Genomic DNA, 18,431 nt, shown 5'->3' on the forward strand with positions numbered 1-18,431 from the left:
AGGAGCCGATCAATGCTTAATAGCAAGCGCCATCTTTAGAAGTATTAATTATTCATTTTATTTCTTCGTCCCCTAATTGCAAATGTGGCTCTAGGTGACATACAAAGTCAGGGTGTACATTTATCCATGTTTTTAGGCCTGTGCTAATAGGCATTTTACTGCATTTGCCATTGCCTGCGGCTACAAGCAATAAATATTTATTGGATTGGGCATACAAAGGAAGATAAAACAAAATCAAACTGCAATTCCTGCAATTCAACAATTTGCTTTTCAGCAGAACACCCCTCCAAGGCAAAAACTCATCAGTTGCTATCAACCCACAGCAACTAAAACCAGTGGTGTGTTTATATGAAATGCCGGTGAGGTCGGTAGATGCTAAAAGATGTTCAGTATTTAAGATGTTGAAAGGTTTGGGAGAAGATGGAAAATCTAAAGTGTAGGTACAGTGGTACCTCGGGTTAAGTACTTAATTTGTTCCGGAGGTCCGTTCTTAACCTGAAACTGTTCTTAACCTGAAGCACCACTTTAGCTAATGGGGCCTCCTGCTGCTGCTGCGCTGCCGGAGCACGATTTCTGTTCTTATCCTGAAGCAAAGTTCTTAACCTGAAGCACTATTTCTAGGTTAGCGGAGTGTGTAACCTGAAGCGTGTGTAACCTGAAGCATATGTAACCCGAGGTACCACTGTACCAGGAAAACCTCTTTACAGAGAGCATTCTGCAGATGGGAAGCTACTGATGAGAACGTCCTTTCCCTTGGAGCCACTCTCCCTACTTCATGATGAGAGGACACTTGGAGTAGGACCTGCCAAGATGATCTGAGGACATGTTTGGGAAAAGCTGTTCCTCCTTCGTATCAGGGTCCCAGGCTCAAAACCAGCACTGTTCATCTAATCAAACCTTCCTCAACCTGACTCCCTTGAGTAGGAGCACCGGGGCCGGGGCGAGGGGCCAAGTCCCAGAGTCCTCCTGCCACCTTCCCAAAGTGCGGCAAGAACTTCCCAGGCTTTGAGGAGGAGGAAGGAGGGCTCTAGGACCCTCCCAGAGCCCTTCTGCCTCCTTCCCCAAACTCAGTTCCTTTTACCCAGCTTTGGGAAAGTGGGGTGAGGGCTGGTAAAGGTAAAGGTAAAGGGACCCCTGACCATTAGGTCCAGTCGTGGATGACTCTGGGGTTGCGGCACTCATCTCGCTTTATTGGCCGAGGGAGCCGGCGTACAGCTTCCGGGTCATGTGGCCAGCATGACTAAGCCGCTTCTGGCGAACCAGAGCAGCACACGGAAACACCGTTTACCTTCCCGCTGGAGCGGTATCTATTTATCTACTTGCACTTTGACATACTTTTGAACTGCTAGGTTGGCAGGAGCAGGGACCAAGCAACGGGAGCTCACCCCGTTGCAGGGATTCGAACCGCTGACCTTCTGATCGGCAAGTCCAAGGCTCTGTGGTTTAACTCACAGTGCCACCCGCGTCCCTTGTGAGGGCTGGAGAGGGCATCAAATTTTGGCCTTGCACAGGGCGCCATATTACCAAGGTCCACCCCTGATTGCAGCTCCCATCGTTCCTGATTGTTGACCATGCTGGCTGGGGTTGATGGGAGTCTGAAACATATGGAAGGCACCCAGCTGGAGAAGGCTGACCTAAGGCATGCACAGCTTACAGGTAATTCTAAAAGTTGCTCCTTCTTTTCTTTTCAAGGGGTCACTACGGTCCTTACCATGACAACTTTAAGCATCAGCGCCCGCAACTCTCTACCAAAAGTGGCCTACGCTACCGCGATGGACTGGTTCATAGCCGTGTGCTACGCCTTTGTGTTTTCTGCACTGATTGAATTCGCCACAGTCAACTATTTCACAAAAAGAAGCTGGGCCTGGGATGGCAAGAAGGCATTAGAGGCTGCAAAAAAGAAGGTAGCCTGGATTGCTCGATTGGTTAGAGCATGGTGCTGATAACACCAAGGTTGCAGGTTTGATCCCCGTATGGGACAGTTGCATATTCCTGTATTGGAGGGCATTGGACTATATCATCCTCAAGGTCCTTCCAGCAATATCAATTCTATGATATGCATCTCTTTGAAGAGATAGAATAGTTACCCTGAATAGGAAGGTGGGAGCTCTCTGACTTGGTTAATAATCGAGTGAACATAATCTACAGGAAGTGTCCTTGTTGCTGTGATCTTCTACAGTGCCATTCCACTGGATCGCCCTCCTAACATTTCACAATGCTACTTAAGCAAAGGAACTATCCCTTTGTCTTCAGTGAGACAATGGATGTCATGGGGCCAGTTCTACCATTTGACAGAGTAAGCTAACTGCCTCAACCAGCTGATTCTGAGCATCAGTAAAGGGCAGCAAACAGTTACTGGTGTAATTTACTGTTATTGTATGTTACAGCTAGAGAGGGAAAGGAACTCATGGGAATTTCTACCAAAATAACATGACCTTCCTTGCATGCTTATACAGGCATGAGATGGCCAAGTGGATTGGGGCTGAGGGACAGATTTGCTGCTCTACCTCAGGCCCTAAATATCTGAGATCAAGACTGCTTTTTGCTATACTTTTTTGGCCTGGACCAAAAATATCTGGGTGGGGTTTCTTTCTCCTTTTTTTGAAAAAAGAAAGAAAGAAAGAGACCAGTTCCAAGCCTAAGGCATGGTAAAGGAGAAAATCCTTTTTTATTCTCTCTGTATCTTCTTGCTAAGATAAATTCTGTACACACCCAACCAGAGGATGCATTCTCAAACTGAATTAAGCTTAATTAGTTGTGCTTTAAAATATTTGCTTGCCGTACAATCAGATTGATGTGGTGAAACACTACCCCCCCCCCACTTACATGTTTTCAAATGTGTATTTGTGAAAGCATTCTTAGAATCTGGGTTTATTTTGCTTGGTTTATGAATCTGAAGTGCCCTTACAGTTTTAGCGAGGATAAGAATCCACTAGAAGAATGCAAAACAGACACCTGCTTAGTCCTCTTTAAATCACTTCAATTGCTTTTATCAGTGTTAAGGCATACATAATCTCTGCATACAGCCCTCATCTTTCTTCATGTCCTAAGTGTGCATTTCTGTTTTTTTCACCAGTGTTCTTTTTTGTTGTTGTTGTTTGGCAGAAAAAAGAGCGTGAATTGTTGGCAAGCAGAGCCATGAACACTTACCCTGCCGGACGGATGACCCCCACCTTAAACTTACCAAAGGACTCTGCCCCTGCAGTAATCTCCAACGCCGCTCCCATTCCAGTCAAGCCCGCCGAAAAACCAGCCGAAAACAAAAAGACCTACAACAGCATCAGTAAGATTGACAAGATGTCCCGGATAGTATTTCCGGTCCTGTTTGGAACTTTTAACTTAGTCTATTGGGCTACGTATTTGAACAGGGAGCCTGTGATCAAAGATGCTTCTTCAAAATAAATGGAAGGACCTTTTCGAATCAAGTGTTAGCCATACTTGCAAAAACAAACTCTACCAAGGAGAATTCGAGTTCCAAAAGACTTTCTACCTTTGGGCAATATTCTTCAGGAAGTTTTTGCATGTTTAACAATATGTACAAAAAGAAAAAAGAAAAAAATATTATTGCCTCGATTGTTTCTACATGTAACCTCAGATATTTCTGGCAATTACATTAACGGCAGCAGACACAAATCTTTCTAGGACAACAGAAGACATGAGACATGGCTTCTATGCTGCTGAGTAACTTGCATTGATAGTTTACAAATGAAATAGGGTATATTTTTTAAACCGTTTGGGCATATTGCATATCTGCAGTTTTTTATACTTTGAATGTAAATATCGGTGGCAACTGTGGATTCTGCCGTTGCAGAAAAGTTCATACAAGTTATTTCGGAGTTTGCCAGTTCTGGAGTATTCTGGTTAGGATCCAGAACCCTGCAGGCCCATAGCTTGGCTGTGCACATGTAAGTGGATGTTCACCATCTCTTGTGTTGTGCTCCTCCTGGCAGGTTTTTGGATTAGTGGCGATCCACATATGTACACTTGGGTTGCGTGCGCATGGTTGAGTGGGACACCTATCACAGATCAGAGACCACAGGCTTCATCTTGCCTCACATCGCTTCATGGTAAGGCAGACCTTTTCAGCAAAAGCAGTTCACATGTTCAGCTGCAAATCTGAGAAACGGGCCGGGCATTTGATTATGAGTGCTGCGGCGACTGGCATCCCAGTGGCAAGCTTCTCCTCACTTGAGCCATAATAGGTAACACTCCTGACATACAGCACAGTACTTTTTGAGCGAAGCTCACGACATGATTGCTCTACCTACCTCAGGGATGGGGTACAACAGCAGAGCAGATGTTGTCGTCCTCCAACTCCCATCAGCCCCAGCCAGCATGACCAGTGGTCAAGATGATGGGAGTTGGTGTCCACCAATAACATCTGAGGAACCACAGGTTCCCCATGCCTGGACCTCATGGTTAGCAGTGCCAAATATTATTGGTGCTTCTGGAAAACTAACTATGGGAATATTGATCCCTGCAGTGAGCACAATCCATAGCCCATTTCTAGATTATGTCATTAAATCAGTGTTTCTCATACTTGGGTCTCCAGTTGTCATTGGACTACAACTCCCATCATGACTAGCTAGCAGAAAAAGCGGTCAGGGATTATGGGAGTTGTAGTCCAGCAACAGCTGGAGACTCAAGTTTGAGAAACACTGTATGAAATGATTAGTCATTGAGTAGAGTGAATGCATCTTGGATCGGCCTTCATTTTTCTCACATAGTGGAGCTGTGCAGGTTTTAGAGACCCAGGTCTAGATTCTTTTCATACATAGGTAATAGCCTCTTGATTATAGCCTATGACCATGACTTCAATCTATTTATCTGGAAGAATGAAGCCAAACTAAATATCTAGTACAGGGGTCAGCAAACTTTTTCAGCAGGGGGCCGGTCCACTGTCCCTCAGACCTTGTGGGGGGCTGGACTATATTTTGAGGGGAGGGAATGAATGAATTCCTATGCCCCACAAATAACCCAGAGATGCATTTTAAATAAAAGCACATATTCTACTCATATAAAAACACGCTAAGTCCTGGAACGTCTGTGGGCCGGATTTAGAAGGCGATTGGGCCAGATCCAGCCCCCGGGCCTTAGCTTGCCTACCCATGATCTAGTGGCTGCCTCCTAGCTTCAGAAGACTTAGGCAGCTTCAAAGGCTGGGACTTAGAAGACTTGGCAGCCTTAATACACTTTTTCAGTGAAAATAAGGCCACCACCTAATTCTTCATTGAAAGCAGGAAAGTTGTGCCCATCAGGAATGTGTCACCTAAAGCAGATGGCTTCCCATCACTTTCATGGTAAACAGGCGCCTGCAGGAGGGATGGGGAAGAATTTGATTCAGTTCATATTTAAAGGCAAGTTTACCTAATTCACACTTTCAGAAACACGATAAGAACACAGCCAGCTTTCAAATCCACACTTCTCTAAATTCTCCAATCAAGTAAAGTGTACCAAAATGCATATACTACAGCAAAATGTGCATATAACTGCACATATTAGTGAAAATGAGGGTTGTTCTGCTCAGAGTAAGCGCAGTGAAATTAATGGACCTAAATTAATCGTGTTTATACCCAGGTGGGGTATAAAAAAAAGTATTACTACTATTATTATTGTATTAGGAAAATTGCTTTGCAAAAGATGTATATGTTAGGCAAAATTGCATTCAAAAACGTGTATATTAAGAAAAATAAGCACTGAAACGCTGGTGATTTTGATTCAAACTGTTGTGAAAATGGGGGAGAATGGCACTTAAGGCTGGGGGGAAGCAAGAAACAGAAAAACTGGAACTGACAGATTCACCTATCACTACCTGGCAGAAAGAACTTTGAGTTATGGTTATTACCTTTTCCAAATGTCTAGTCCATGACCACAGGCCATGCTGGGAGTTGAAATCCAACAAGCCCTGGAGAAACATTGGTTTCCCATCTCTGGTCTGGTTTCTAATGTGGTTCCCCCACTTGCAAGATTCACCTTTTTTCACTCCTACAATGTGTCCAGAACTGTTCTGCCACTATTCCAAGAAATTCCAGATTCTACAACAAGATCAAGCAGTGCCCTTATCAGGGAAGTAAACCCTAATCTAATTCAATTAGCTAGCTACCTTAATGTATATCTTGTTCGACTTTTGATCCCAGCACTATTGGGGACCACAATGTATTTATTGGGCTATTTCTTTGTACTGTTTATAAATTTGTTTTCTCCTCCCCTTCCTTGCAAATGCTCAAACTGAAATGCCTCCCCACAACAACCCACAATCCATAACCAGTTCAACAACTTTGAAACTGGTATTATATTTAAAGACCATTATAGTAGCACAGAACATAAGAACAGATGTAACTATAGTCAGCAACTGAATGAAACTCAAGACCCTGGGCGGATTTACACTCACATTTTTTAATGTTAAGAAAGGGGTAAGGAATGGTTTCGATAACCATATGGACACATGGTGTCCGACTTTTAACATTCAAAATGCGTTATTACAATGTGACAAGAGAGCAACCAGCAGTGGAGGGGCAGCATTTTGGCAAAACAAAAAACAAAGGTAAGAGGTGCTTCATTTTACAAATATGCCCTGTGACATTTTAGAACGATATATCTAATATCGTTCTAATAACGTTATACTGGTCAGTGTAGATCCAGCCCATGTTTGTACTTAGTCTTAAGGCTTTGGGGCAGAAAAAAAGTATGGTTTACCAATATTCCAGCTTCCTAAAGGCTATTTAAAATTATAGATGAACTCTGGCTTTTATCATGCACACACACAAAAACATATACCCTATAGGTAGACAGAAATGCTGAGCCCCCAAAATTCCACCCGTTTTCCAGTCTAGTAGCATGTTGACAACAAATCGGGCATTGAGCAATGATTTTGCCATATATACTCACACTGGTCACTCCAGGGACTTTTTCACATGGACCTGCAACTTGACAAACAGGAGTTGTGCGAGAGCCATTCCCATTATCCCATTCCAGTGGAACTTACGCAGTAGCAAGTTCCTGGTGGAAGATCTCTCATTGCACAGATGATGCCACTGACCCAGATTCTCATAGGAATTTTGAAACCCACGGACCAGTTTTAATATGCGCTTGCTGAGAGTCTGGTTCACTGATTACTTGAACAATAAAGCCACTACCTACGTGCTCATTAGAAGTGACAGGAATTTTGCCTTTCAGGGAAATAAATACTTTTGTTCAAATTCAAGCTACATTCCCCCCACCCCCACCACTTAATTATCATTGTTGAAGAATCGAAACATGTATTGCATGAGATTACTTTTTTATTTTTTAAAGTAGACTAGAACCAACTACGCCAGATATAACGTACTGTTCATTCGCTTAGTATTCATTTCCATTAGGGTGATACGAACATATTTAGAATGTCTTCTCGAAAGAAAAAAGAATGCATTGTATAATGATGTCATGTTCTGATAAATAAAAGACAGAGAGGGAGAGAGAGAGAAATTATGTTTGTTTTTTTAAAAAAGCCAGCTGTTTCCAATAGCTATCTCAGTATTTTGTTGGGGATCATGCCTTTCGGAAACTTCTATTGCTTCCTGTATGTTTTGCTTCATCGGTGAATGATAAAGGCTGCAATCCTGTACACATTGATCTGGGAGAAAGTCCCACTGAAGTCCATGGGGCTTCCTTCCGAGTAGACATGTCTAGGATTTACACCATCAGGCTGCAGTCCTTTGCACACTTCCTTGGGAGTAGGTGCCATGGAATTTAAACAGGACCTACTCCTGCATTACCATGCCTAGGCTCAGGATTGCATGTGTAATTTGAGTTATTTTTACTTTCTTTTCCCTGCATAGACCCATTGCTTCAGTAGCTTTTGTAATTTTATCTTAATGTTTAAATAAAAGAATACATTTGATAGTCAGTTGCAAAATGTCATCTTTTCCAAACTTACGGTTAATAGAGAGAATTAATGTTCCAGGTTTTTTTTTTAAAAAAACCAGCCGAAAGCTTGAATTGTGATTGCCACCAGTGGGAACAGATGCTAGAAACATACAGGTTTGTGGAATTTAATTTGCCAAGGAAAGAAGGCTCCATTCCCCGATGTGTATTTGAGGCTTGATCCAGTTGGCCACCTACCTGTGCCATTCAACATTCATGACTCCTCAGAGCTCCATGACCGCTACTACCAGTGAAACTCACAAATACACAATGCTCACAGCAGTGGTTGGGAAGGATAAAAAGGGTGACTTATAGAATCATAGAATCATAGAGTTGGAAGAGACCACAAGGGCCATCGAGTCCAACCCCTTGCCAAGCAGGAAACACCATCAAAGCACTCCTGACATATGGTTGTCAAGCCTCTGCTTAAAGACCTCCAAAGAAGGAGACTCCACCACACTCCTTGGCAGCAAATTCCACTGTCGAACAGCTCTTACTGTCAGGAAGTTCTTCCTAATGTTTAGGTGGAATCTTCTTTCTTGTAGTTTGGAACCATTGCTCCGTGTCCACTTCTCTGGAGCAGCAGAAAACAACCTTTCTCCCTCCTTTATGTGACATCCTTTTATATATTTGAACATGGCTATCATATCACCCCTTAACCTCCTCTTCTCCAGGCTAAACATGCCCAGCTCCCTTAGCCGTTCCTCATAAGGCATTGTTTCCAGGCCTTTGACCATTTTGGTTGCCCTCCTCTGGACACGTTCCAGTTTGTCAGTGTCCTTCTTGAACTGTGGTGCCCAGAACTGGACACAGTACTCCAGGTGAGGTCTGACCAGAGCAGAATACAGTGGCACTATTACTTCCCTTGATCTAGATGCTATACTCCTATTGATGCAGCCCAGAATTGCATTGGCTTTTTTAGCTGCCGCGTCACACTGTTGGCTCATGTCAAGTTTGTGGTCAACCAAGACTCCTAGATCCTTTTCACATGTACTGCTCTCAAGCCAGGTGTCACCCATCTTGTATTTGTGCCTCTCATTTTTTTTGCCCAAGTGCAATACTTTACATTTCTCCCTGTTAAAATTCATCTTGTTTGTTATGGCCCAGTTCTCTAATCTGTCAAGGTCATTTTGAAGTGTGATCCTGTCCTCTGGGGTGTTAGCCACCCCTCCCAGTTTGGTGTCATCTGCAAATTTGATCAGGATGCCCTTGAGTCCATCATCCAAGTCGTTGATAAAGATGTTGAATAAGACCGGGCCCAAGATAGAACCCTGTGGCACCCCACTAGTCACTCTTCTCCAGGATGAAGAGGAACCATTGATGAGCACCCTTTGGGTTCGGTCAGTCAGCCAGTTACAAATCCACTGAGTGGTAGCATAGTCAAGACCGCATTTTACCAGCTTCTTTACAAGAATATCATGGGGCACCTTGTCAAATGCCTTGCTGAAATCAAGGTAGGCTACATCCACTGTGTTCCCTTCATCTACCAGGCTTGGTATCATGGCCTTGGTACAAACTTTCATGACTGTAGGGTCACAGCATCCTCAGAAAGGCATTCTAATTGCAAAAACACTACATTTCTTGGGGTTTACCTTATTCAAAGCTGGAGAAAGTATGGCGCTCCTGATATTCATGGAATCCAATTCCCATTAGCCCCAGGCAGCATGGCCAATAGGGATGATGGGATTTGTAGTCCAACAACAGATTCACCAATGCTTCTGAATACCAGTTGCTGGAAACCACAGGAGAGGTGAGTGCACTTGTGATCAAATCCTGCTTGCTGGTTTTCCACAGGCATCTGGTTGGCCAGCGTGAGAACAGCAGGCTGGACTAAATGGGCCATTGGCTTGATCAAGCAGGCTATTCCTGTGTTCTTGTAGAGAGCTAGTTTCCCCATCCCTTACATATTAATTCCATCTGACCATTAGAGTGGTCAGAAGTCTACCAAGTGTGACTCACCATGGCTCAGTGGAATTCCATTCACATCTGTGGGATGCAGACCAAGCTTGCATGTGAGCAACTTAATGGAAGGTCTTTTCAAGTGAGTGCCTTCCCCTTGGGACATGTTCTTTGTTCTCACAACTTGATGCCAATATATTCACAGGTTCCCCTCTACAGAGAGCAATGTCTAAAACATGACTGGTGGAAGTTGGAGTCCACCAATATCTAGTGGACCACAGGTTCTCTTTTCCTGGTATACAGCTTCAGCTCCTCTAGGGTCCCTGGCATACAGTCTCAGTTCACCCTCATTTTGACATTTAGATGTGAGTTTTCAAGAGCAAAAATGTCAGTTGGATTCCTCTCCCCCCCTCCAAAAAAAATCTTATGCAAAGTAAGGTAAAAGTTCCATTTGCACTGGATATTTTTTTTAATGTCCCAGAGAGTGATCTAATTTATCATCTTTAATTAGTAAACAAAGCGTGAAAACTGCCAAGGTTGCCTAATAATTGATTTTGCACTTGGCATGCACTCATTGTTACCAAGGGGCATATGAAATGGAAAATGTTCTGCACAAAAACAGAGCACTGAGAACTTTCCCACTCTATCACTGCCACTTGCTGAGGAGCTACAGGATTTGGCAGGAACCCAGGAGATGAGATGCACCACTGGCAAGAAAGAGACGTCATTGTAATTCCACTCCCACTGCCCCCACACAGCTGGAACAGCCAAATGTGTTGATTAATTGGTTGAGTTTCTTTGTATGTTGCATTTCCACTGTGAGCTGGACACCAAAGCAGCTTACAACACCCATCCACAAAACACTGAGAGGCGTGTGTGGAGGAAGAGGAGAGAAAAAGTGTTTGCAAAGCATGTCAACGAAGCAAAATAAGGGAAAAGGTCAACAACTTAGCAAATGAAATAAATTCAATATTGCAAAAGAAATAATCTAGACTTAGACACAAATACAGAGCAAGAAGGAGAAAAAGTTAACAGACAATTAAGTCCCAGCTGCTGTTGTTGGCCTTACTGCACACCAAGGAGCCTCTGTGTGGGATGTAATCCACCGAGAGCAGTCAAACCCAACATTCCTTGTTTTCCTAGAGTGGACATGCAAGGGGATGTTTGGTCCAGCCAGTCGAAACTTCCTGTTTCCTCTTCGGCTGGAACATCCTTCCTTTTGCATGTGACTAGAGGTGGGTGTGACCTTACCTGTCCAGGTAACAAAAGAACAAGGCATGCTGCCACACTCTCTTTTTCACCTCCTCCTTCATCAGACCAGCTTCTTAGCTAGAAATGTTCTGCTAGCTTCCCAGATAGCAGAAGAACTGGGATCCCCCCCCCCAATATGGGGTAGATCTAAATGTACATATTTGTAACTAAGTCTGCCTTCAGGGATCCAACTGTGAACTGAATGTAAGTAAACTTCTTTTTTTGACTTTAAATATGTTTGCTGTGTCTTTATTATTTTAAGAGGGATAAAAGGGAACTTACTATGAACAAACAATTCAATACTGAATTGTATGACAGTGAGAGGCTTACACAAGCCTGCAGCCAGCTATCTGCTGTGCGTCAAAAGGGGAATGTAAACTCTGCTAAGTAAAGAAACTTGCTAGCGCAAGTTAGGAAGGATATTAATAAACAACATATCCTCTCCTGCCTCCCTGAACATTCCCACACTCTGCAGCATAACCTAAATACAGTTCAGAGAGGGCGAGGTCTTCTCTGCAGGCTAAATGATTCGCAGCAGACTACCATCACTTTTCATCCAGGGGAGACTTAAGAACAGCAAGAGAGTCCCCCAGCCTCTTGGAAGTCCCAGCTGCTAGCCCTCGTTTTACGACTCTTCTCATTTATATCTGCAGGTGTGGTGGTGATGTCTTGGGCTGATGTCTTGCCTTGGTAATGGACTAGATGTGACTAAATAAAGTGACACTCAGTCCCAATAAGACTAAGGGACAGTTAGGGAGGATTGGTTACCTAGACTGGGTGGATGAGAGGTGGCTTACTCTTGGTGGAGTTACACTCCCTCTGAAGGAGCAGGTATGTTGCTTAGGGGTACTTTGGGATCCTTCACTCTCACTTGAGGCTCAGGTGGCCTCGATGGTGTAGAGTGTCTTCTACCAGTTTGGCTGGTGGCCCAGCTGTGCCCCTATCTGGTCAGGGATAGCCTAACTGTTGTCTATGCTGTGGTAACCAACCTCCCAGATTGGGCAACTATTAGACATGATAGCCATTCCACCATATCTAATGAGAGTTTGGGGTTTTGTGTGGCTGCAATTTTAAACCCTCTTATGGGGAATAAGTCCCACATTAAAACAGCAGCAGTAAAACAATGCAAGAGTGCTACATATTAAGAAGAAGTTGCGAGTGAAAAATGTTTTCAGGGTCTACTTGAAAGCCAGTTCTCTATAATTTCCCTAGGGAGAGAATTCAACAAGCATGGGGCCAGTACCAAAAAGGCCCTGCCCTCCTGTGCCTGTGAATTCTGATTTCCACTCAACATTTGGGGGTTGTTCCATAAATCACAACTACTAATCATCAATATCTTCCATAAAAAAAAATCTGGTGAAATGAGAAATTGCTATCAAGGTTTGTGCCATTGAAGAGTAACTGTGCAGAGAGCATCCTAAGACATTTAAGACCCAAACTTCCTTGCTGCAAACACCTCTCTGCAGTTCTGATTCAGTTTAGCCTGTCCCTTCTGCAACATTGTAAAACTGAGTTTCCAGTGCTGCTCTTCTCCTTCCCTTCCTTCCTCCCTCGATGGTGTTGCTAAAATATTGCCATAATGGTCTGTTTTCTATTACCTTCTATCTCATTTTGTGCCCTACAGGAGGAATTTAAGTTTTCTATGAAAGCGTTTGCTTCCTTACAAAAGTTGTTGCACACAGCAAAATACTGTGGACACAATTAATGGTTTCTATTTCAGGTTAAAGCCAAGAGAATGTATTGTACTGGAGCATAATGCTGCCGTACACAAACATGGCACAATGCACCATCAATAAGAGTACTTGCATTCTTATGGATATTGGAGAGCAGATGATGGGAACAGCATTCGAAAAGGAAGGAGCGGGGGAGGGAAGGGATCTGTGCATCAAACTTATTAACCATTGTGGGGAGGCAGGGTATCTTGGTACAGTATGTATGTTTGTGTGTGTGTGTGTGTGTGATTGCAATTGCTATGCTTCTTGGATGTGTGAGGATGTAACTAACTAAAACTAATCAAGAATGCAGCACCTAGACTGGTGGCTGGGAGCGGCTGCCAGAACCATATAACACCAGTCCTAAAGGATCTACATTGGTTCCCAGTACATTTCTGAGCACAATTCAAAATGTTGATGCTGACCTTTAAAGCTCTAAGCAGCCTCGGTCCTTGTACCTGAAGGAGCGTCTTCACCCCCATTGTTCAGCCCGGACACTGAGATCCAGCGCCGAGGGCCTTCTGGCATTTCCCTCATTGCGAGAAGTGAGGTTACAGGGAACCAGGCAGAGGGCCTTCTCGGTAGCGGTGCCCAACCTGTGGAACACCCTCCCGTCAGATGTTGAGGTGATAAGAACTACACAACTTTTAAAAGACATCTGAAGCCAGCCCTTTATCAGGAAATTTAAAATGTTTGATATTATATTGGTTTTTTACATTCTATTGGAAGTTCCCCAGAGTGGCTGGGGCAACCCAGCCAGATGGGTGGTGTATTATTGATTGGTTGGAATCACTGATCACACTTTTGCTATGGAACTTCCCAGTTTTCCTATACAACATTCTTGGGGAAAGGTGATGGTTAGTTGCTGCAGGGCCACTGCAAGCTGACATGAAGTCTGCTTTCTGGCTCACATTTATTCTGTAGTAGACCTCACTATGTACAATTGGGGCTCATTCTTAAGTAAATGTGGAGAGACTTTAGAGCACCTTATTCTTATACATATTTATTCAAGAGCAAATCCCTCTTTCTTCAATAGGACACGCTCTCCTGTAAGTGTGCTTTGGGTCACAGCCTAGGTGCTATATACACAGCTACTTGGGAGTATTTTATAGTGGGGTCAGTTGTGCATCTGAATTGGCATGCACTAGGTGCAAGGTGCCAGAATCATTGCAGTTTATTGCTCCATCTTTGAACAGAAAATCTGCTTCTAAAGGCTCCCTCAAACGTATGGCGTACCTCAGGGCATCATTCATCATAACCTACTTGGGAAAATGGGAGTTGGCAAAGGAAACAGAAGGACTCAGCTGGCAAACCCCAGGGACATAGTACTTATTCTGTGAAGAGAAACTACCTAGGGGCTGAAGCAGTTAGGCTCCTTCTCAGGGACACTCATATTTACAGTGTCCAGAGGCAGAGAGCAACAGACACTGAGAGAATATTAATTCACACAAGAACAGAACAATTCTCCCTAAGCTTCCTGCAGTGTAACTGTATCTTAGAAGGACCATTTACCTTCAAACACCTTTTAAGGCAACTGTTGCAAGGAACTGCTGTAGCTGCAGGCTTCATTCTGCTTTGGCCCTTCCATCCAAAACTTAAGAGTGACCTTAAGATGGTCAGGGAACCTTCCTTTGTTAGGTGTATCTCTTCTGAATAACCCAGTGACTGACTGATGGCTGGGGGTTATGGAGAGATCTCTCTTGAGTGTCAGCCATCAGAACTAGGAGTCTCCTCAAGTGCATTTGTTCAGATGGAATGTACCGTAATTTTTGCTCTATAAGACTCACTTTTCCCCTCCTAAACAGTAAGGGGAAACATGTGTGTGTCTTATGGAGCGAATGCAGGCTGCACAGCTATCACAGAAGCCAGAACAGCAAGAGGGATTGCTGCTTTCACTGCACAGCGATCCCTCTTGCCGTTCTGGCTTCTGAGATTCAGAATATTTTTTTTCCTTGTTTTCCTCCTCCAAAAACTAGGTGCGTCTTGTGGTCTGGTACGTCTTATAGAGTGAAAAATACGGTAACCTTGAACTGTGATAATGCCTCTCACTTGCCTGGGTGGAGGATGGCAAGATATGTAACAGTGATGGGGAGTAGAAAACTGGCTTTTAGGTGGCAGTGATGTCACCGACTATACAGAGATAGGAGTCACATCTGTTCTGTTGTCAACTTTTGCTCCTGGCACCAACTGCTTTTAACCCTGGAATCGTAGAATCTTAAAATTGTGGAGCTGGAAGGGACCATAAGGGTCATCTGGTTCAACCCCCTGCAATGCAGGAATCTTTTGCCCAACATGGGGCTCAAACCCACAATCTTGAGATTAAAAGTCTCATGCTCTACTGATGAAGACATGTGTAGCTCCTGGAAAAACTGCTGAGGAGGGAATGTGGCACTTGGGCTGAAGAATCCTCCTTCTGCTCCCACTCTAAAGGATGCCCAAACTCAAGTAGCACTATTCCTAGGACTATTCACCTTACTGAGTATACAACAGTGAGTTAAAATGGCTTAGAGCATCACCCAGAGCAACATGGTCCTTTGGACCAGCATGAGCTATGCAAATGCTATCCTTTCTCTATGATTAAGCTGGTGTGTGAACTGTGCAAATGCTTTCGCTTCTGAACTTCTGTGGGAATTAGATGGTGATGATCTCTTGGTACATACCCACAGAAGCCAGAAGACAAGGACTGCTCCTGGTGGAAAGCACTGAATGGGAGGGCTATGCTTGAAACTTGAAAAAAAAGTTTACTTTCTTCAGCTCAGCAGAACATGTGCTGCAGGGCCCAATCTCATCCACTTATTTCCAGTGCACATGATTTGAATAAAGCTAATCAGCATCAAGGCCATTGCAAATAAGGTTTGTTATTTCTTTGCACTTCTGTACACTTGTGCAGTCTCCGGAGCCTTAAAGAGATCGTTTGTAAGCTGAGCCTATGCACACTGACCAGGACGCAGTTCCATGATCACAGTGGGTCTGAACACCTGACTACACACACTGTGAATATTTTGTAGAGAGTAATGAGCTAAGAGGGAAGTTTATTCACTCCAGCTTATCCCAACACAGCATTCTTTTCATCACTGCACATGAGTTCTGCCCCAGAATTTGGGGTGGTGTTGAGGAAACATAGCTCAGCACATGCTTTGGATACAGGAGGTCCCATTTTTAGTTCCCAGTATCTCCTATTTCAAAGATCTCAGGTAAGCAGGGCTAGCAAATACCTTGCCGGAGACTTGCTGTAGTAGGTGATGCTTGGCTCAAGAGACCAATAGTCCAGCCTGGTATATTCTCATTTCCAGGGAACTTCCTAGTACATATGTATAGAGTTCCAGCCTGCTTTAATTTTCCCCAGGCTCTTGACCAATCTTTTGCAAGTCCAGGTGCCATGTTGCTCTCCACCTCACAAGCTACTTCTGACCAAAGACCACATGTGACAACATGATTGGGCCACACCTTAATCGATTACAAATGCAAGTTGTTTGGCAAAGGCATTGGGTTACAACAGATATCAACCAGTCCGACTGTGGGATGATCCAACTCCCAAGAGACTGCAGTGATCTACCCATTGCCATTGGAGGGGGGAGGAGCTTTTTGGGGGGAAGAGAGGCAAAAATTGTTGAACTTTTATTAGGGGGGAAATGCCAGAGCTGTTGAGCTTTTTTTTTTAAGGAGGGAAAGACTATCCATTAACTACGATGCCAACAAGCGCACAAAACAATAAAGCCCGCTAACGTTGGCAGCAGAATATAAAAGACCGACCTTTTGATGCTACGTAGGTTGGCAGAGTCCCATGGACTGCAAGAAGATCAAACCTCTACATTCTTAAGGAAATCAGCCCTGAGTGTTCACTGGAAGGACAGATCCTGAAGCTGAGGCTCCAATACTTTGGCCGCCTCAAGAGAAGAGAAGACTCCCTGGAAAAGACCCTGATGTTGCGAAAGATGGAGGGCACAAGAAGAAGGGGACGACAGAGGACGAGATGGTTGGATAGTGTTCTCAAAGCTACCAGCATGAGTGTGACCAAACTGCGGGAGGCAGTGCCTGGCGTGACAGAAGTGCCTGGCGTGCTCTGGTCCATGGGGTCACGAAGAGTCGGACACGACTAAATGACTAAACAACAACAACAACAACAAGGTCGGCATTAATTGATGTACGGCATACATCAAATAGGCACCACCTCTCAGTGGAGTGCCATCTCAATGAGTGGTATGGCCCTAGCCTGGGCATCCAGACAGAAGCACCTCCTCATGGATCCCTTTAACGCAATACCTCTATTCCCATGGCTTGGTCAAAATGACTTCATGGGTCAAGTGGGGAGGCCTGATGGTCCAAATTTGGTACATGGATCTGTGTTTTCCCACTGCTGTAAAATGATCTGTTTACTGTCTATAAAATAGAAATGCACTTTCAGAAAGACATATTCCTGTGAAGTGAAATGGGCATCTGATCTATGCAATAATGACAGTTGCTTTTCAGGGGTATCAGCATGTGTTCTTCTGGAGTTCTGTCCAATGCATTGAATGAGAAACCAACCTCTCGCATATGGTCCAAAAACTGACTGCTTTAAGACCTTTGGCTTCCTGGCTGTGCAACCAAGTTGAATGGTTTGGCCCATGAGTTGTAACAAATGCCTTTTCTCTGGTCCCTGTTGAGATCTCTCCAACACCCTACTGAGCAATACTTGTGGTCCTATCTCCATCCATGCTGCATGGATTCCCACACTTTTTCTGCAGCCTCTTATGTTTCTGTCTAAGTCCACTCTTTGCCCTTAGACTGTGTCTCTCAGTTGGAACCTGGATTTCAAATAGCTTGTCCTATCATTTCAGTCAAGCCTGGTCACTGGTACAAACCCTGACGTACCTTGCATTTGTTTTGACTGTGACTCATGATTTACTCTCTGCATAATAATAATAATAATAATAATAATAATAATAATAATAATAATAATAAAAACCAGTGAAGTATATATTGCAGGATGTTATCCTTCCCAGGTCATCTGGACCTTGTTTTCTATCAATGGATTGTGCACAGTCTGTGATCTCCACGTTGCTTTGCCAGATTTCGTACTTTGTTCAAGAAAGGTGCACTGTTTGCATTTGCCATGACATTGACTAATCCCTGCTTTAGCTACAGTCATCCACTAGATGGTTTGCTTTTGTTTGTAATGGCATTTTCCTAGTTCTTTCTGTGTCTGTATTTGCAGGCTTGATCTAAGATCAATGAAAAGCAACAGGGAGAATGTGCATAAATTTCAGTGACATTTTCTACAAGTCTTCCTTATTTTATTTTATTTTGGTTTTTATTTTTTAAATCAGTAAATCATAATAGAATCTGATGAAATTGTAGTTAACTTTATAGCACTTTGTGTCATTTTACTGCTAAATGCAGTAATTTGCTTGAAATACCACAGGAGGAGTCCATAAAAGCTAGATGGTTTAACAACCACCTTTTATAGCTCTACGGTAGTTGTTTAATACAGATAATCAAAATTCCCACTTAGTTTCTAGCTAATTATTGACTGCTGACAGAAGAATTTTCTTGTGCACTTACTTAGCAAGGGAAGGTCACATTCTCCAAAGTTTTTGCTATTTACAGCTTACAGAGAGATTTAAGTTAGATAAAAAGACTTTCAGTATCCAAAAAAAAAAAAAAAGATAGACTTTGAAATATAGT

General features: G+C 43.5%; 1 protein-coding gene across 3 annotated transcripts in view; it reads left to right on the forward strand.

Annotated features, from left to right (window-relative positions):
- The window catches only part of GABRA5 (gamma-aminobutyric acid type A receptor subunit alpha5), a 74,036-nt gene extending 66,074 nt beyond the window's left edge, over positions 1-7,962 (forward strand). For all 3 annotated transcript variants that reach the window (XM_083610821.1, XM_083610822.1, XM_083610823.1), the window contains exons 9-10: positions 1,693-1,904; positions 3,106-7,962. In XM_083610821.1, coding sequence (XP_083466947.1) covers positions 1,693-1,904; positions 3,106-3,402 — 509 coding nt within the window. In that variant the 3' untranslated portion in view covers positions 3,403-7,962. The remainder of the gene's footprint in view (positions 1-1,692; positions 1,905-3,105) is intronic.
- Positions 7,963-18,431: the final 10,469 nt, after the last annotated feature.

This window comes from Podarcis filfolensis (assembly GCF_964270895.1).
Source record: "Podarcis filfolensis genome assembly, chromosome: 4".
NCBI classification, from domain to species: Eukaryota; Metazoa; Chordata; class Lepidosauria; order Squamata; family Lacertidae; genus Podarcis; species Podarcis filfolensis.